Source organism: Gymnoscopelus microlampas (assembly GCF_963454915.1).
Source record: "Gymnoscopelus microlampas genome assembly, chromosome: 9".
NCBI lineage: Eukaryota > Metazoa > Chordata > Actinopteri > Myctophiformes > Myctophidae > Gymnoscopelus > Gymnoscopelus microlampas.
Window position 1 is genome coordinate 32,834,416 of NC_139946.1, and position 21,623 is coordinate 32,856,038.

The following is a 21,623-nucleotide window of genomic DNA, read 5'->3' on the forward strand; positions in this document are numbered from 1 at the left end:
CCCATGCCTAAACTTAACCGTACCAACAGTGTCTATCCTTAACTGAACTTATTTAATTAAACCCATGACTAAACTTAACCATACCAACAGTACTTAACCTTAATGCCCCCGACCAATCAAAAGCAGCGTAGGCGTGCTGTTTGGACAAAAAGCGGTTGCAAGAAAAAGAATCTGAGCGAAGGGAAGGAAAAATGCCAGCCATGCACTTAAGTCATGAAATGAATTTTAGGCATTTAGCTGATGCTCTCATCTGGGAGATTTACAAGCACAACATGCCAGATTGTTATATGATGAAATGGAAAGAAATATTTTTGTTTTGTTATAAGGTTAAAGCTGTATATTATATAGCTCTATAATAAACACAAAATACATTTTCAGGTGGGTTGCCAATTTCAGCCAATCAGGAGATAGTAGGCCCTACCCATTTATCAGCTTACATTTTATAGTGTTCCAGTTCCAATCTTGTCTGCTCATTTCTTTGTGTCATCACTTCCAATTGCACTTGTTTGTACTGTATCCTGTATGAGTTTTCTCTCCTGATTGGATTAAATTGGTATCCTGACCCGAAAATGCATTTTCTGTTTTCTGAAGAACTGGAGAGACAGGGAGAGACCCATGTTGCTGGACAAACATTCTATAGCAATGATTACTATCACAATATAGAGCTATCCATCACTTATTTTAAGGAAAGAAAATAACGTACTATACCTTTAAATACACACATTTACACAACAAAGTCAGTCAGGGTGACACATACCATGATGCAACTACAGAAGTCGATAAACAGAAGGTATTCAGCCCACGTGCATTACGAGACGTGACAAAAGTATTAAGTCTAAAGTGTAGGGTTTTGTAGGTTGTCGAACAGGGATCAACTCTGAACAGGTAATAATATATTGGCTGCACGTAGTTCAACAAGATGCATTCCAACAGGAAGAGTCTTACATCATGCCATTTACAAGGCACATTTCATGTAACCTGAGTCGAGACCATTGACACTTTGCACTGGCCAGTTAACCAGCCACATTCCTTTTCAGCATCGTCTATTATGAATTAAAAGGTAAACAGATTCATTTTCCCTCTCTCTCTCTCTAGTACTCACATTGTGATATACATAACCCATTCAATCCGGGAACGCATCTAGAAGTCTACAAGTCTACTAAATCAGGCTTCTGAAAAAACATATGTTGCTATATCAGTGGTGCTCAAACTTTTTCATGTCAAGGACCCCTTTATTTGTATTTGGCCACCAACCCCATCTCAAAAATATTTAGTTCCAGGGACCCCCCAGAAGCAAAGATTAGAGTTAAAAATTTTCGCTTTAAAAAATAGATATATTCAAAGATTTGCACAAATCTTCACAATAAAAATAATACATAGCAGCTTGTATATCTGCTCATTTTGATTAGCCAAAAGTATAAAATAATGGTTATCGGTACAATGACACAGATGCGTTCCCGGATTGAATGGGTTAAATGATTACAAATGATTGTCGACTCAATCAGTGCATGGTGAAGGACACAGTGAGTGTTTATACTGCGGATAGGTGCAGTGAGTAGTGTGAAAACAAAACCCTGTTTCACTGGAGAGACCTGCTCTTCCAGCCTGTTGTCCCAACACTGATAGAGCTCAGATTGACACGACAATAGCTGTCCCATAAAAGAAGGTAGAAAACACAAGGCTCTGCCTAGTAAGTACACACAAACACATTCATGGCGCACACAAATAAACACAAATACAATATTCAAGGACACAAACTAAAGTACTACACTACACACTATATCCCTTGTTTCCAAAACAGACACTTTTTCCAACAGAGACGTTTCGTCATGGTGTGGTCTCTCTAAGAGAGGAGAGACGTCTGTGGTTGTCAGAGTGTGTGCCTGCGGGGAAATGAGCCCATCACCACATCCATTATTTTTTTCCCTACACACACAACACACACAAGCACACAGGCACATACAGACTAACACATTATACATAAATACACACAAATACAAAACACAAGCCGCATTCTTCACAATATTATGTACACCTCTCAATGTGGGGTCCATGGAGCCCTAGACTAGAGGTTTCAGGGGGTCCCCAGCTAAATGATAGATAGTTTAGAACCAAATGGACCCTTACGGGTGTGTAACTCAGAGTGTAGAAATGGAACCCAATGGACCATTTTTAAACTCTCAGTGTTAGATTAACTGTGGATTGGAGTGGATTGGGGTTCCAGAGATCCCCAAACCAAAATCATATCAAATGTGGGTCTGTGGCCTAATGCATTTCAAACTGGTGGTCCTTGAAATTAAAAAGGTTGAGAATCACTGCCGTAACAAACAGACAGATGATACTTGTGTGCTCAGTGATGAGATTTATATGTGATTATGCAAAGTCACCAGCCACACTAGTATGTACTATTAGAATTACAGACAGACCCAGGCCAGGGATTCCATTCCACTAAAGTGTAAAATATGCGACACGGCTTCATGCTGCTGCTAGTATGACACGTGAATTTCCCTCATTGTTACTTCAGGAAATGACTGAGACTTTGTTCAAGTTACTACAAGGCAATAGTATGTCAAACAAAGAGACACAGTGGGGGAGGGGGGGGGCGGTGTGGTTTGCAGGTGTGCAGTGACAGAAACATGAGTGTGTGTATTTGCCAGCCAGAGGTTAGTATGTAATGGGGAGAGAGGTTTCTTCCTCCCTGGTATTTACCAGAGATGATATCACATCATAGTAGTTTGAACTATTATAGCACAGTAAAGAGGCATCGCTGGTTGGCCAACCCAATCCACGTGGTAGTGTGCACAATAGAACTTCATTCTTTTTTACAGGGGTGCACAAAATGTCTGTATCTGTCTGCCTGCAGGTCTGTCTGCCTGTCTCCCATTTATGCCCAATTGCCCATGTATGTTAACAACGTTTTTGACGACATCGGCGATCCCTGTATCTCCAAATGTAGTCGATGGTGGGTCATATAGTGGCGGGTATCGCAAAGGGTACCGATGGGTACAATGGTTACTCTGACAATACAACAAGTACAACGGGTGGGGTGTATTCCCAACTTGCATCGCTCCAGAGTAGGCCGGTGCCCGTTTATTAATAACTTATTGATTGTAGTATCTAACGTTATTAGTACTGTGGTACTCTTCCGCACTGGGCAGTGGGTACTCTAAGAATGGGTATGGTGAGTACTCTCACAACAGGTACAACGGGTATTGTATAACCATAACGTAATGCATTCCCAATTTGCATCGTTTCCGACTTACATTGTTCTCGACTTATGTGGTCCCCAAGTAGACCGGTGTCCAAAGGTCTAGTTCACACATTTAAGCTGAGCATTTAAATGAGTAATGCTCACCTGGCTGTCAGTGACTTTTATGACCTGCAGAGCGAGTTTGGTGCTTAGGCGCTGGCATACCACCATACCATAACGTCACAACATAGGAACGCCTAGATCTTAACTAGAGTATCTGTTTGAGTGTGCAGGTTTGTTTATTTGCAAAAGCCCTAATGGCGCATAGGTTACACACCACCACACACATACAAACAGTCATGCATGCACAATCACATATAAACTATACAAAATCCTAGTATAGCTTAGCATGAACTTAACCTACACAAGGAGATGACAATCTGATTGTGAACAGTACACAGGTCTGTATTCTGTATTGTGGGAGGCTACAGTGACACATTCATCATGCAAAGAGACAGACTTTAGTGCAGTTGGCCTCCGGGAAACCCACATTCTCATAAGATGATGTCACAGTAGACTGAATTAGTTCTTAGTTCTACTGTGTCAGTCTGAAATCTGTTCCGATCTCCAACTTTCTAATTGGGTTTTGGAGAGGCATTCGGAACTGCATTGTTTCATGATTATGGATCTGACCTAACTACACATCAGACCAGAGTTATAATTAGACTTACATATACTTTCACACCTTTCTATCAGTCTCATGCACAATAGGCTAATGAGACGAGCTGACCATGCAGGCCTCAAAAAACCTGTTCGCAGCAGTTCCAAATCTGAAACAGCCCACTCAGCAGTTCACAAATCACAAACAGGTTTAATGGCTTCACCAATAGCGAACGTGTGTGATAATCTACTTTTTCTATCACAAGTAGAAAATAAATTATTGATAAAAATGTATTCTCCAGTTTCATTCATAAGCTGGGTTTCGACGCATCACGCTTAGGTGACGACCATTCCTTTCAGCCAGAGCCACCGGCACACACACCACTTGCATACTCTAGCTATTCAAAACTAGTAGCGCAATGGATGGTTGCTTGACTGGGAGCAGATTTTGCTCCATTTCCATTGTGTTTGCACACTCAGTCAGCAAGTTGGGGTAAACAACAGGTGGTCATTAAGCAGTGGGTGAGAGAAGTTTCCTTTCTTTGTGGAGACTGGCAATGGCACAGATCTGAGGGCTGACGTTGGCCAATTGGTCTGGAATATCTGAGAAATTGTGTAATATACCAGCTGGAGAGCAAGCACGCAAAGACAAAAGAAAATGCAAAAGGACCTCAATTACAAAGACTACGAAAGCCTGCAAAATTCACTGTGCTCCGCAGAGACTATGCAGAGACACATTTTATTGGCTGGAGCTCGACCATGCATTGACTGATGCCTGTCTTGTAAAACTCATTTTTACAAGGGGGTGAAGCTTTGTCAAGCAAAACAGAGGTCAACTTAGTGGTTTTGCCATTTGGCTATCATTTCACTCCATGCTGCTCATAAACACGCAACTGAATCATACATTTTCTCCTATGAACCAAAAGAATCACAATACCAGCTGTTGCTGCAGAGAAGGAAACAGATGCTGCACCCCACTGAGATACTCAAGAATCTCTATATTACTTCTCAGGAAAAAAGTTTCATATGGGTAATAAACTGTTCAGGGTAAGTACTGAGAAGACATGAGGGATGAGAGTGTGTAAAAGGCTGATGGATACTGATATCAGACTGTCAGTCTGTGGCAGAAACCATTACTTCTCTGATAAGAACTGGCAACACTGGAATCTTGAGAAATGGGACTAACGATATATCTCGAAACGGCAGACATTCTCTATATTTGTTTTGGCCAGTCTATGCCATTGGCTCTCAAACATAGTTTTCTATTTGTATATAAGCCTTGCCTCATGGAACACCATTCTAACAAAATAATCAAAACATATTCCCTTGTTTTTTTGTGTCTCACATGTCAGTCCAAACTCTCTGAGATCTGGTGACTGTGAAGGCCTTAGCATGAGATTCACATAATTTCCATACTTGATCAAATCATTCTTTCAGTGACACCTCGTGCCCTGTTGATGGCACATTGTCATCCTGGATAAGACCACTAGGGGTGATCAGTCAGAATAACTTTATATTGGCAGTGACCTTTCCCTCTATGGGGACAAGTGGACTTCTAAATGGCTAAATTGTAAACCATGGCATGTAAATGCCCCCTCACTGTAGGGTTCAACAATTCAGTCCTGTACCATTATCATGGTGTATACCTCACATGCACTTACCAACTTGTGGAGTATATATAGAAGGATGACTCATCTGACCATATCACTTTTTTCCACATCTCTGTAGACCATTGTCAATGTTTTTTGAATCACTGAACTCTCAAGTGTACATTCATCCTTGTAATGAATGACTATAACAGCCCTCTCTATGTTACTGTAGACAGACTTGCTGACAGTGTGATCACCTCCTGGATTGACATTCTCAGTCACCTGAGGAAGCGTTGCTCTTACTTTTCCATACATATCACACTAATACCATGAGCATCATGGTCATTGAATGTGCACTTTTGACCACAATTTCTGACCCTATTACTGATGTCTTTCCCATAGATCTAATTAGAGATTTGACGTTGTTTACTCACTGTTGCTATTGACACCGTAGCCAGTTGAGAAGACACCCTGTCACATAACCCAACAGGGTGGTACCCGTCCCAACCCAACAAGGGTGGTACCCCACCCAACCCAACATCATGGGATCACTACATCAACTAAACCAAAATGCTTGCCCATCCCTTCCCCAACCTCCATACACGTTACGAGCACAGATGCACTTGCACGCGCACACACACACACGCACACGCACACGCACACACACACACACACACACACACACACACACACACACACACACACACACACACACACACACACACACAATTATTGCATTAGGTCGAGAATAATGTTATAAATAATGTTTTCACTATGAGAAATGGTTGTGCTTTGTCATCGCTCCGGCCCAAAAGTCTCTGTTCAATGACTTAGTCTGGACAAAATGGTAGCCAGGAAAAATGGGCCAGGCAGGGAGAAGCAAACACGAAAGCCAAGATTTCTCCCAAACCCCGCTGGAAGAGGCCTTATAGGACCTAGGCTAATTCCACAGTGGTGGGGAGGAATATGAAATTTACGATATCCCAGCACCCAAAGGGACCTATTATAAGGGCATATGAAAGCTATGTCACATCTAACCTTGAACACATAGTCTTACTAGTTAACTTAGTACAAGAGAATGTCATATGCAATTATGACCATATTACACTGTAAAAACTAAAAAGCGTCAATTGAACTCTGAGAGTGTAAACATGGACCCGGGTGGGTCCACGTTACAGTGTAGAAAAATAAACTCCTAGACTCTTTGGAGATATTTCTGATATGGGGTTCCCCTGAGTCATCACCACTTTCTCCCAACTAATTATGCCCTTGGGGTTAGGCAAGGAATACATGGATCAGGCAAAGGAAAAACTATACTGCCCACTGAATCATAGGGACATTAAGCTAACACACAGTGTAAGACAAATATTTAAAACTTCGCGTAAAATTCCAAAGTAATCTGGTTAGAAATAATTTCCACCACACTCAGCTGGGCTCCATAAGTCTGTCATATCTCTGTCTTATGACCACTGTAATTTCACCAATTTATGTAATACTATTTTTGAATGTTGCTAAAATATCTCAGAACTCAGTAAATTTCAGGGTGACTGGACCTCTAGTAATGTCAGCAGAGGCCAACATACCCGCCCATCAGTTCTCACACCTTACCATTACACACATCACTCACAAAAGCCACACACATAGCCTAGGCCTAGCCTACACAATATAAACAAGAGAAATACATGTTGCCCATTGTCTGTCTCCACCCATATTGCTCAATAGGCACACCTATGCCTACTGTTGTAGGAAAGAAAAGTAAAACTGGTACTGGCACTTTTGACTCCCTCTCACTTTCCTCCTGCAGGGCTTGAATATCAGGATTGAGCAGATGAATTCAATAGAGGTTCTTTTTGTCTAAAACAGCTGCAGCAAGGCGAGACTAACCATGATGTCTGCCTTCAGCTATTCTTTCTAGGCAAATAAACCTAAAACAATGTGCAAAAGATTTAGGGCTATTGACAATTGCCCTACATCTTTTGCACAAAGACAAATATGAATAAAAGCTAAATAGCTAATTAACAACGGATATTTGGAGCCATGTCTCCATACCTGTAAACTGTAATATATAGCCTAATGTATTCCTCAGGTGGTATGTCTGGTATAATGGTCTAAGGCGGTGGTTCTCAATGTGGGGTTCTGGGAGGGTTTAGGGTACCAGGGGGTCCCCAGAAAAAGTAGTAAATATAGCGTCACAATCATTTTAACCACTTTATAGCCTGACACGCTCGCTTCAAGCTGTCTCTGGAAGGAAGCACTCGGGAGGTAAATAAATTCCCTCTTTTCTCAAGTGCATCTCATACTTTTATCTCCCCAGAATGCGTCATAGTTTCCCCTTCCCCCTCCCTCCTATGGAGGCTAAACCCCATCTCCATGAAACATGGAGCCACACACTGACTTTAAAGCAAAGAATAATGACGTAGAGAGAGAACACTATTACGCTTTCAAATCTAGCTTACATCACAATCTAAAATAATTAACCACTTAAACCCCAGCGTCGGTGTTGTGGGGAAAGCTTTCGCTGAAAATAGCAGATCGACAAAGCTCACAATGCCACGCAAATCGGCTATTTTCAACGAAAAGCTTTCCCCACAATAACAGAAAACAGAAACTACACTAGCATTGAGCCCTGAGGGGCTCCGTTGTTTACCCGTATGGGGGTTGAAGTGGTTAATATCAAAGTTGTATGGCCATAAATCAATAAACAAATGATGTCTCTCATAAGCACACATGAAGCCGGCGCCGCCAATTAAAAGCGCGTCGGTCCGGACGGAGACGCGCGTCGCATTACCTTTGATGTAGTTTGATTTGGTTTCCTCCAGCAGACTGGACGCGGATGTCCCCATGGTGCCAGGCTGTCAGTGTAGTAGGGGACACAAGACCGTAATGTATCCAACAGGTAGGCTCCTCTCCTCAGGTAAATACACACTGACTGTTGCATCGACAGCGACAGCGAAAGAAGACGCCCTCTAGTCTCTCTCTCTCCCTTTCTTTCTCTCTGTCATTCAATGACGGGCGTGGAGGAAAGGAAAGGCACGCCAGCTGTTGTGTTGTAGGTGGCGTAAACACTCACTCATTGCCATATTCATCAGTCTATACTGCCAGAGGCGCCAGGTTTGAGGAGTGGTGGAAGAAGTACTCACATTTTGTACTTAAAGTATCAATGCTGCATTGTATAAATACTGTTACAAGTAAAAGCCTGGAATTAAAAATGTATTGTATTATTGGTATCAAAATGTACTTAAAGTTCCAAAAGTAGAAAGTATACTCATTATGCAGAATGTCCCATTTCACAGGTTTTCAGATGCATACAATGTATACAAATCCTTTGAAAATAGCAGATCTACAAGCTACATGTAGATCATGACGCATTGTGAGCTTGTAGATCGGCTATTTTAAAATGGCGTAGGGCTGAAGAGGTTATGTATTTTTTGTAATAATAATCAAAATCTACATATAGTAAGTAGTAACTAAAAGTACCTCAAACCTGTACTTAAGTAAATGGGCTTAGTTACTTTCCACCACTGGCCAGGTTTGAGGGACTACTACAGGTTGCTGCTCCCTTGATTTTCATATTTCGGAAAACAGTACTGAAAAGTTATGTATTTCCGTGTCACTTAACACTAGAAAATACACATATTTTCAGTACAAAGTCATACAAAATCCAGTGTAGAATAGATACTGTACAAAATGAAATTAGAGTGCAACAGGACAACTCTAAACATAGCCTACAATGATATGATAATGGCACAATTTTGGTTGGAACAGTCGTTTGCTGGTTTATACATAAAGCCACTACTCCTTTTATGTGCCAGAGGCATCTTTTGATCTGGTCCTCTGTCTCATATCACCGATAGCCTACATAGGTTAAAATGAAAATTAGATCATTTAGACAGATGCTAGGTTCATTGTTACCTGGCATCCTATAGTTTGAATGTATGAATCATTGTTTTGATATATTCTTTAGACTTATGCTAGGTAACAGGTTCTTGCTTTACCTTTGATCCTAGATTTGAATGTATACGTTTACTTTGCTATTGTAAATCACTCTGGATTGAATTGTAAATTGTCATTGAGAAATAGGTGAATATCAGTTATTGTTTTACATCTTATACTTTGTTGTCTCAATCTCGGACAGCTAGAACCCCATTGAGTGCAACAGTACATCTCAATGTATAGATCACAAGTAGGGCTTAATAACAGTAACTTCACCAGGTAAAGCACAAAAAACTAAGTAGGCCTCTACTCTATTATGTTTAAATTTTAAGAATGCGTAAGGGAGGCAAGGTTTAAAAGTTTGTCCATACATGTCTCCCCCACTGTCAAGAATAGAGGAAGTGTGAGGAATGCAGGTGAGGAATGCATGAATCACATTCCTCAGAAACCAGTGTTATTCAGGCTTTACAACAAACTTTTATTAGTTAGTCAAAATGTAGAAAAAAATAAACAGAACAGGATCCAATATTTTTATAAACGGAAAACAATAAATATTCTATAGTCTCCAAAAAAAAATATATTTTTGTTTGCTGTATTACATTGTACTAAGCTCTGAAATAAAAGTACAATCTCTAGTATAGATAATAACAGGCAAGTATTAAGCTTACATCTGTGCACTCAAACATTTAGCTTCCTAGCAAATGGAGTCAATTCAGATGTTTCATATATTAAAGACAGTTTTGACAAAAGTAGTAGTAGTAGAAAGTGTGTTCTGAAGAAAAATAAAAATTGCGGTTAGGCAGAAATCTTGCATTGTCTCGCGTAGTAAGACGTTCAGAGATCTTTGCCTACGCCCTTTGCCTTGAAAACAAATCCTGATACCATCCCATATGGTGGATTGCCCTAAAAGCTTTGCATTGGTTCTGTGAAGCAGTTATTTTTTAAATTTCCGAATTGTCGGTCTGATAAAGACAGAAGGACAAAATATGTTTAATCGATTTGAAGAGAAACTCTGAACTGATGACATTCACAAGGAATTGATCTTGATCCACAAAATAGCCTAAAATAGACGATCTACAAGCTCACAATGCTGTGAGCTTGTAAGCAAGTAGCCTTGGGAAGCAACAGTTCCCGAGACATGTGGCCCACAGGTCAGGACACCCCCTGGACAGTGGACAAGATGCTTGTATGTCACAGGGATTTACCCCCAATCCTACCCTTGATACGGAGTGCCAGGCAGGGTGGACATTGTAACCACAAGGTAACTGAGATGGTTGTGAGCTTGTAGATCGTCTATTTTCGGTCAAGATTCAGCCACGTATAGGTCAGCCTTTGGTGTATCACACCGTCTCTTCAGTGGCCTGGGCTGTGGAGGCGTTGGGCACGCTGTACTTGGTGAGGACAGACTTGACCTGCTCTAGCGTGGCTTCAGTCCGAATCCCTGTGGGGTCAAAGTGAGTTCGACTCACCCTGAAACCTGCCTCTGTCAGGTACTGGAGAAACTTGTTTAACCTAGAAACAGGAAAGACACAAATGAGGGAAGCAAATAGCATGTGCGGGGGAAAAATGTGTTTGAGAGGACCCATTTCTTTTTCAGACAGAATGACATTTCATCATCTATTGCTAAAGTTCTGATCTGGGGAGTGGGGACCCACCAGCGATAGGTCCATCATTTTGTGCACAGCCCCCTGGTTAACACACTCTGGCTTCACAACCAATAGACTCACAGGTTGATGTAAAATTAAGGTGTAACTCACTTCGGCATGTTCATTCCTCTGATGCTGTGACGATGGATACTGTAGTAGAAGGCTGGGTGCTCAAGGGATGCGTCAGACTTCAGCTTCTTCATGACATTACCTGGCTCCTCACCAGTCTTCCGCTTTCCTTCAGGAAAATAATTTGAACACAAAACTCAATTAAAACGGGCAACAATAATAAAATATTTAACAAGATTTTATTACATCTTAATTCCTCAAAAAAAAAAAAGAATCCTCACTAAAATTCTCTTGTGAAGGAAATGTGTAGATTAGGTTTTAGCTTAACCTGCCCTCTAGAGGACCATGGTAGATCTGCGGTCTAGGAGAAGATGCTGGGAATGTTGCATAGTTTTACAGAGAAGTATAGAAGTGACTCACCAGACTGGTCAGCAGTGCCTGACTCTTCAACCCTCTGTAAGGTCTTAATCACCACACCACATTCCACTGAAGGGAAAAGTAAACCAACAAAGTCAAACTAAACACTAGTGCAGGTACAGCTTCATGGAAAATAAACAGCACTAAACATGTATGATCTCAAAGTCATGTACATTTCATCACATACACATGCATGTACATACAGGTTGGTTTGGTTTTGCAAACGTTCAGGGAGATTGCATTGACTTAAATTCATTCCATATCACCTTACCCTAACCACAATACATGCCTGACTTTAACCTTATGAAACTGTAATAAAATCAAACTTGGGACGCACTTGCATCCACTATCAACAGGCTTGATGTCTAAAAGTTGTCCCACAACATGGCCTTAGTCAGGAACAGACAAACAAATAATGGCTCCACACTCACAAACGCACATTAGTGGATCTCACCTTGGTTGGCGAGAGCGGAGGACCCGTGTACAGAAGACTTTAGTGTGGTACACTCTGACTCGCAGATGAGAGTTTTTACCAGGGGCTGGATGTCATCCATACTGTGTTTTACTGCTGCAAACAACATCCTCCTCAGGAAACCAGTGTTAAACAGGGGGCCTGACCTGGAAACAATCATTTGGTGTGCAAGTTGAAATGCAGCCCATTACATGAATGTCTTAGCTGCAATGATGGTACAGTTCAGTCTACAGTGTATTTTATTATACCAATTACACAGAGAAATGCCCTTCAGCTATTTCTGACATTTTATAGTGAAATAGTGTGATTACTCTACCATAATGGTCCTAACTCCACAGCAGTCTTTCCAGGCATGCTCCCATGACAGTTACAGGGCAGCTGGTTGTAGAGGTTGTCTGATGAAAAGAGACAAGACAAGCAAATTAGAAGAGACAAGAATAATAAAGATATGAAAATGTAGAAATATATGTAAATATAGAAATTCTATATTTACATTATGATTACTATTTTACAATTATGAATTATTGTTATTTTCTGGCTTTTCTGCCTTTATTGATCGTACAGTGGGGAGAGACGGGAAAGAGTAGGGGAGTAACAATACAGCAACTAGTCTGCGCTGCCTGGAAATCGAACAGGGAACTCGCTGTCAGGATCAGAGCCTACTCTATAGGGTACTGTAGAGCTCTAACCACTTGCTATTGGGTGCCCCCACTATTTTGCAATTCTATCTTTCCATATTTTATTGTTATCCATACTGTTGAGGAAGCTTCAGGTACAGTCATTTCATTGCCCATAATGCTGCTACCAGCTGTATTGTATGTGACAATGAACATCTTGAACTAATCTACCCAATTATTTCTGTAAATTTTGTTTGTAGAGGAGAAGCTTCCCTTCAACAGCCAATTTGTCAAAAAGTAAAAATAAGTGCGGTAACATCAATGTTCCCTTACCTAATACTGTACGAATGTAAAATTATCTTGGTTAGAGAATTCTACAGCTGTGTTTAGCGTAGAAATCCCACGTGTTTTACAAACTTACAGGTATGCCATTCTTGGAGGAGCTAGTGTGGGTGTCACTAGGGCTTACTCTTACCCTGCACCATGCTGCCTTGTTTGGAGAAGACCCTCTCTTCACACCACTGGCAGTGGATGAGCTGCCGTAGCCTCTTGGCTGACTCGTCAGCTTGGGTTGGTCCCCGGAGGACCCTCACCACCACCAAGACGTAATGCTCCACTGCCACCGCCAGCAGCACCTCGATGCCTTTATTGCAGCGTGCCGCCGCTCTGGAAGATAAATATGAATACATTACTAACGTTACCTCATGACAATTCTGTGCCGCCACTGTGTAAACACAATTGACAGATACATGTATACACACACAAACACACACTCCACATATTAACACAAGATTGAGAGTCTACCTGGCAACAGTGGCTACCACCATTCGTGCGGCCAGCTCTTTGTAGTACTCTGTGCGGACTATGTGACAGCCGTAGTGACGCTGGGTGACGTTGGGTGACTTGGCGTAGAGGGAGCCCGTGTCTGTGGATGTCACTGAGATGATGCCGAGGTTCCGGACATTTCGGAAGGCGGCGTCCAGGTAGTTCACTGCCGTGCCAAATGGGTCAAGGTGACTGAAAGATTTTACCACCAATCAAATGGATTATTTATGACGTAATCAACCTACCCATTAATTAGTCCATCTAAAACACTAAAGAATATAAAAACACAACAGAGACTATGTCAGCCCATCGCTTTTCAATCATGCATTAGACCGCATTATAAGTGTAAAGCAATAGTTTTGCAGAATGTTCATAAGAATTTAATTGTGTCAAAGAGCCAAAATTGAAAACTTTGAAAAGGAAATAGCCACATTCTCTACCCTACACTTGTACTCACATATAGTCAAAGGGCCGCAGATGCATGATTACGTTGGCGTCCATGTTAGCAACCTCCACTGTGGCTATGGGCCCTCCCTCTCCTTCACTGCTCACCTCTTCAGGTTCTCTGGACGTCCGTGAGTTGTCCTCCACCCGGATGTTGTTCAGTTCACAATTCTCTTTTATCATCTTGACGCATAGGTCACTGATGTCTGTTATGGTCACTTGGACATCATTACGAAGATGCTTGGCCCACTGGAGGCCCATTATCCCTGTGACACACAGGAAGTCGATGCAAATAAACAACCAGAACATTCCCAGCTATGTGATGAATACCTAGTTATTCCTAGTGTTGTACTGGAATGCTAATGGCATACAAGTCTCAACACTATTACACAATTGTATTTGAAGGTGAGGCAAAATATTCCAGCTACTGAAGCCAGGTTAATTATACCTGGGGAAAATGTAGATGCAGTACATGCAAAACATATCTGTATAATTACCCTATTAAAATAATTTACACAGATGAAAAAATAATAATACAACACATCAACTGTTAATTGCTTACCTGTGGCCCCAAAAGCATCCAGACACTCCAAGGGTTTCCTCTCCTCTGCCAACACAGCCAGTGAACAAAACACCAGCTGCCTGGAATATGCATACACATTTACTGTATGAATACTGAGCTGATCAGTATTAAGGCTACAATCTGAAACTAATTTTAATTAATAAAACATTATTTTAACCAATCTAATTTATATGGAAGAGTATGTTAATACAATACAATTAGATTTGCAGTGGTCTCCCTATTCGGGCAGGACACACAGGACATACAGGTTGACGACAATAAGTTATTTGAAGCAGAGGGTGCCCTGGATTGAACTCTAGAGGCACCACAAGTGTCAGTGCAGTTCAGACATAATGGTTCCAATTACCTCTCTCCGTTGAGAGAGCGAGATGACGTAAAATATATGGATTGTAGCTAGGGCTGCAGGAAAAAAATCGATTCGAATTCAAAAATTGATTCTCATGTTGGACGATTAAGAATCGATTCTCATTTTCAAAAAATCGATTTAAAGACGGGGTGCCGTGATTTTCAATGATTCCCCCCCCCCTCCCCCTAAAACATAAATCATCAGGTATTATGGTTATACTCGGAGGAAGATTTTTTTCAAAAAAAGTGTACAGAAAGTGTTAAAATTATGTTTTTATGTGGACACGCCTCCAGTTCATTAAGTATACCTGGTTCTCACCTTAGCACCTCCTCCACCACCTTAGCACCACCCACCTGTCCTAGTCCCTCCTCCTCCTCATGCCCACACCTGTTGTGTTATGATAATGAGGGGGAGGGTATAATTTTACTGTGCCATTAAAGTGCTGTTTTTCTATTGGCACGTTTGACCCTCAAGGTTTCAGCCTCCAGGAAGAAACTCAAAATTACATTACATTACAGTCATTTAGCAGACGCTTTTATCCAAAGCGACTTACAATAAGTGCATTCAACATAGGTAGGGAACGAAAACTACCAATCACCAGAAGTCTTAAGTGCATTTTCTGCAAAAACAAGCAACCAAGAGTATACCTAGCGCTAAGGTAAAAGTACAATATATCAGCTACTTATTTTCCAAAATAGTGCCAAAATAGTCATAGAAGACATAAAACACCATAAAAACACCAGGGGGCTTAATGAAGTTCTATCAACCTCATAGACACATGAAAACAGAAAAAGTGCAAAACCATGGCACCACCTCTTGACCCCAAGAATCGGAATGGAATCGTGAGATAGCAGAAGATTCACAGCCCTAATTGCAGCTTTAATCATAATTATAACACTCATCAATTGTCTCATGCATGAGAGTTGCAGTTCCCCTGTCCTTGTGACAATTAGCATTTGAGACATTTCATTGTATAACTCTGAATCAAGCAAAACCTGTCCACGAACCTGTTGGTCTTCATCTTACGGTTGAAGTAAGTGTCACTCTTCTGAGGTGTGGTGTGGTTAGGAAGGAGCTGCACGTTGGTCCCAAGTTCTTTCATGATCTCATAAGCCTGTCCAGATGGTGCTGGCCAGACAGGAAAACATACATTTCTATCATTACTTGCATCAGTACATTTCAAAAAGGTACACTTGCGTCAACATTTCAGTAAGGTACTCTCTAGTCTACCTGGCATCGATGGCTCCACTCTTGAGATGTTCCCTAATATCCTGGTGAAGGATCATATGGGACCTAAATGTCTTTGTCTAAAAGTTTTTTACTTTTTGATTTGCGAGTGTAGCGCTTTGTTCCTTCATGTATCTGCTTTTATATTACATAACACCTCTTTTCACATAGTTGGAGCATGAAACCCGCCAGCATGTTTGTTTAATGAAATGTACAGTGTAAAGAATAATAAAGAATTGACATCATGGGTCATAAAAAAGGGTGGCAAGTCTACCAGGACAAATTATGTGTTGCTATAAGTGCATACCAGTATTTGTTTAGTTTTTCAGAAAGATGGCAGATAAAGCCTAACAGCATTACACATTGGATGAGGATACATGCATTATTTATGACCATTTCTCATGTATCATAAGATTATTCGTGGGGCTATCCCTACATTTTTAAACAAAACATGAGTCTTTAGTTTACTCATGTCAGGCAAGCACACGCCGCCTTCAGAAGAGCCTGCATAGACTGTGTACAGTACATTCAAACATCTTGTTTGTAAGGGATCTTTTACATACTGTATAGGTGCTTCAGTTTGGACATAACATTATCTAAATCTGGTTACTCCCACTTTTTTACTTGAGACCGAAAGAAAATCTGTTTTTGTGTGCAATCTCCTATTAACAACATAGAACAGCATTTTTCTTTTATATAAGATGATGTCTGGCAAACAAGTATGTGATGTCTACTTGTTTGTCTTACGTCTTGTTTCATGGAAAATGAATACAAATTAAGTAATTATTTTAAAAAAAGAAACATGATCTAAATCTTGGCTTATGGACAAGGTCCCTATGTGAGGTAAGCTTTTTTCTTCTTCTTTTAAACAATGTAATTGTGTATTTCTTGAGATGTATAATAGTTTTACCTGGCTCCTCAAAGGGCACATCTGAGCCCCCTGAATAGCTGGCCTCTGTCTCGCCTTTGTTGACATGTCGTTTCAGGTGACTTATCATGTCCGTCTTTCGGGCGATGGTGACGGAACACACCACACAATGGTAGTGGGCCACCTGTCTCCCTAATGTCTGTAGGGGATTAAAACAAACAAACAACGGTTGTGAGAGACTGATTTGCATAGATAAGAGCGCATAAAAACAACACAGTGGTGCCAAGTGGGTCTTGCCAAACATAATTCGAGCCCCGCACAACAAATCTCCGCACCATGGGGGATCGGGCCTTCTGCTCAGCAGCTCCTCGACTGTGGAATGCCCTCCCAGACCATCTGAGAGCACCACAGTCCATTGACACTTTTAAAAGGGGCCTAAAAACCTTCCTTTTAACAAGGCATTTGCCTAGATAGAGATGTAGTTGTTTTATTCTTTTTAAACTTCTACAGTGTTTTGCTGACTTGATTTGAAGTTTATTCATTTCACTGTTTTATTATCATTGTTGTCTTCTTCTTTCTTTTTGTTTTTAAACCTGTAGCACTTTGAGATTTGTTTCAAATATAAAGTGCGTTACAAATAAAATGTATTAATATTATTATTATTATTAATTCAAATGCAAGACAGAAAGAAAGAGACGTTTATTTTTCAGGTACAGCTCATCTGCAAGTTGACAAAGCCCCTGCAAGCAGATGAATTGCCAATTTTTGACAACGACACAGAAATAGAGATGCAGCTGAAACTAAACCTGTGTTCCAAACCAACCGTAACTTGAGCTATAGACAAACTATGTGTTTAATTAGTCTTACCTGGTCCCCATTCACGTTGGGCTTCAGGTGTCTGCAGGGTAAGTGACAGATACACATCCTCTGGCCTATTGACGGTTGATAGGGAAAAGGTGAAGAGATCAGATTAAATTGAAAAATGTTTATGCTAATAATGGCCTGTAATCAGCATTTGCATTATTGTAGTCATTTATGTCGTAGCGTACTTGGGAGAGGTTTGTACTTCTCTCCACAAACTTGTTCCTCCCAACATCTAACTAACTGCTGATGGTGGGAATGCAGGTAGAAAGAAACCAACAGTATAGAATGTAGACAGAGATTATAACAAAACTTAAATTGATTAGAATTAAGTTTTGACTAAAAGCTTTTGAAAGAAAAACTAAGCCCAGAACGTTTCTGCTTCTAGTGAAATCTGGGCGTGAAAGAACAATTGGACCGCTAAAGTAAATTACAGAGGTGAAAAATGTCCCTTTAAAGTTGTGGCTAATAAGTATTAGGCTAGTATGTACTTTTAACTATTACAGAAAAGTGCTAAAAAGGTCCCCACTCTGTACCAGACCAAATTCAAACACACCTCTGAGAGCTCTCCCATTTGGAAAACCAACTGCCATTCATTGTAAAGATCCACCCTGGCCCGTCAATGTCGGTTATATTTAGACTTGTATGGGAAGTCTTTCAATAGTAAATAAAAAAATACATTTTAATCTGCTCAACAGCACCATCCTTTCCTCTATGAACTTTTAGGGTACAATCTTGCTAGCTTTCTAATACGTTATGAGAAGGAGGAGGCCATTTGAAATATCAGCTGGAGACGCCAGTGGTTGAGTGGTCATTTAATGCATCCCATTCTGTGTGTAATTTTTATTGTTTTACATTGCCCTCACTATTTACTTCAAGTAAAAACAATGTATTCCTGCTAGAGGGCAGCAAGCGAAATAAGCAGTTTATCACCACTAGAGGGCAGCAAATTGTAACTGTACTGTTTTGGACAGTCTAATAAAAACAAGATAAGAGCCTATAATGGTGTGGTTTCCCTGTGCAGTTCAAAACGCTTTCATACAGCTATATTCATTAGCAATTATCTGTATAACAGGCTTGAATCTCCCTACATAGAATAGCCAAAAACATTTATTCAGTTATTGTATTGGAAGAATTGTTTCTCTTCATCCTTTTACATTGGGGTACAGTAATATGTAATAGGCGTGTCTCAAAACACTATTGATAATAAAGATCATTGATACAAATTAGCACAAATCGAAACCAGGTGGATTATAATAAAATAAAAAAAGTGTGCGATTAAATTAAAATCGAGAATTGAATCGTGAGCTTAAATCTGAGAGCAAAATTGAATCGTGACACCCGTATTATGCATATATCTTGAACAATGCCTACACATAAACAATGATTTGCTAACATGCTAATATCGGCTTTGTATGCCAACGTTGATGTTGCCTACAGAGCTTGGCCTTGTGGTGATGTATACACGTAGCAGCATGAAGTGAGCAGTGTAGTTTACTTTATGCATGCATCATTGTGAGATGAGCTGTGATTGGTCTACTTTTATAGGTACAGAGCTACTTTTGTAAAGCGATACAGAAGTAGATACAGAGATAGAGAAAGATTGACAGACAGAGAGATATAGACAACCCCTCTTCTAAATGGCAAGGCCTCTTCTGTGCCATGCTGTAAAATGCAATCCATAGGCCTCTAGTTACAGGCTAGTGAACAGGTGACCTCAGCTGACAACTACAAAAATTACCTCCCACTTCCTTTATTTAGAGAACCATGCAAACTTGATAGGGCACATATAAAATGGTGATATAAAAGGGTGATATAAATGGCAACAAAAGCCAGTGTTTTTGTGGTGTTGTCCCTTTTCATTAGGCCCACTTTTTGTCCTTTAGCAGCAGCTGTACTGAAAACGTTGCTGTGTAATCCATCAATTGTACTGCCATTAAACATAACGATTACTACACACAAGCTACAGTAGAGACCATAAGAGTCTAATAACATTGGCCTCCGTGTCTAGTCTTTAGCCATTCTAAGAAAGTTGCAACATGTGCAGATCATTAAAGAAGCTGCACAAATCGCATTGCGGTGTTCAGTGGCAAAGCCATTTTTGCCATGTCAATGAGAGTGGTGACAGTCTGCTTTGGCCAAATGGAAATAGCAGTCTTTCTTTTTTAAATACATTTTTATCCCTCGATTTTGTAACCCTTTTTTTCACCCGGTGACAATTTTCTAAGTGATCCTGGCACTACACTCCCACCACCAGCCTAGGGAGCCCAGGGCCGAGCTCATGCTTCCTTCAAAGCATAGCGGTCTTTCTAAATACTTTAACTGTAAGTAAACATCAGCTTCACAATAAGGATGTTGGTGCAACTAGGAACTGTGAAATGTTTTGCCTTTTAAATGCAATGCAACTTTCAAACTCTATGCACACAATCTTAAACAGATCATCAAATATTTAACAATGAGCTAAAGGTGCAGAAACCTTTTGGGATGAGTAGTGTTCAGAGGGGGGGAAAACGAAGAGGAGTACAATATTTTGTAAGGTATTAGCCTTTTGGAAAGATACTCATACCCTCAAATTCCACTTGGACTTTCCAGTGGAGGTTCTGGAGATGGCGCCGGAGCTTGTGACTGTAGCAGGCTTTAAATTTCTCCTCTGGACACAGAGGACATGACTTCCTCCCAGCTGTTGAAAGGAGACAATTTCCATAGTATTTTGTTATTTAAACCCTTTAGGCTTCTGAGAAATATGCTTTACAGAACTAATTCTGGATAGACTTGACTTACCACCATTGAGGTCAACAAGCATTTCAAGGCCCTCCAGTTTGGTCTGAATTGAAATATGTCTGTCTGTAAGAAACAAAATCATTTTAGTTACCATTGAAAAAAGAAATAAACAAACAAAAACAAATAAATAAAAACATTGATATAATACAAAAAGATTTTACATAAATAATGTTGTCACGGTTGATTCCTGAACTCAGTTGCCAAGCACAAACAAGAAACCTTTATGAATATGAAATTACCAATAGTTGTGGTGGATGGTTTGGCATCATCACCACTTGCTTCACTCTTGATCTCAGATGCTGGGTCATCTTTGGGTGGGGGTGCAGGAGGACCACTATCTTTTGGACAAACGAAAAAGAGACAGCAAGGTCATTTGATTTGCCAATCATCTCATTTGATTTGGGTAAAATAAATACAAGTATATTCATACAAGTCATGCCCACTGGTTGAGAACGAACATGGTTTGTATGTATATGTATAGTGGTTAATGTATGTTTTGTAATAATAATCAAAATCTACAAAGTAACTAGTAACTAAAGTTTTCAAATAATTGTAGTGGAGTAAAAGTATAATATTTGCCTCTGAGATGTAGTGGAGTAGAAGTAAAAGTACTGAAATGTGTAAATACTCCAGTAAAGTAATAAATACCTCAAACTGTACTTAAGTACAGTACTTGAGTAAATGTACTTAGTTACTTTACACCACTGAGCCTACCCTGCGTTAGGACATGGCTACTCCAACGACGCGTTTGGGCATTAATAGTAATACTGTCTGAGCTACGGTCCACACTGTGCGGTGCGCCTACACACGGTCCTGTTGCAGAGCTCCGCGACGAGGCCGTGGCATTTCCTCATTTTGTACTGCGTAATTTACTACTGGTAGGTCCCACGGCGGAGCTTCGTGGTGAGGCCCGCATTTGACTCGGGATCACATATTACACCAAAAAAATGCTACAGAAGTTACAAATCCCCGATGTAATTTACCTTTTATATCGACGTCCTCCTGGTGTAGCTGAAGAGCGTCTCCTTCCTTGAGCTCCGCCATTGCTTAAGCATTGACGTTATAAACTACATATCCCATAATACCCTGTAGCTA

At 40.5% G+C, this 21,623-nt stretch overlaps 2 protein-coding genes across 2 annotated transcripts in view; both read right to left on the reverse strand.

Annotated features, from left to right (window-relative positions):
• niban1a (niban apoptosis regulator 1a) overlaps positions 1-8,460 on the reverse strand; it is a 36,406-nt gene extending 27,946 nt beyond the window's left edge. Inside the window, exon 1 of the mRNA XM_084065807.1 lies at positions 8,228-8,460. Within this exon, the coding sequence (XP_083921933.1) occupies positions 8,228-8,282 (55 nt within the window). The 5' untranslated portion in view covers positions 8,283-8,460. The remainder of the gene's footprint in view (positions 1-8,227) is intronic.
• Positions 8,461-9,835: 1,375 nt separating this feature from the next.
• Positions 9,836-21,572, reverse strand: trmt1l (tRNA methyltransferase 1-like; the record flags this gene model as incomplete). Its single annotated transcript, XM_084066409.1, has 16 exons — positions 9,836-10,884; positions 11,130-11,256; positions 11,508-11,573; positions 11,959-12,122; positions 12,293-12,371; positions 13,069-13,259; positions 13,398-13,610; positions 13,876-14,128; positions 14,425-14,504; positions 15,799-15,919; positions 16,929-17,085; positions 17,754-17,818; positions 20,314-20,427; positions 20,529-20,591; positions 20,768-20,866; positions 21,512-21,572. 16 exons carry the CDS (start codon positions 21,570-21,572, stop codon positions 10,713-10,715), a joined length of 2,025 nt encoding a protein of 674 aa, XP_083922535.1. The 3' UTR covers positions 9,836-10,712.
• Positions 21,573-21,623: the final 51 nt, after the last annotated feature.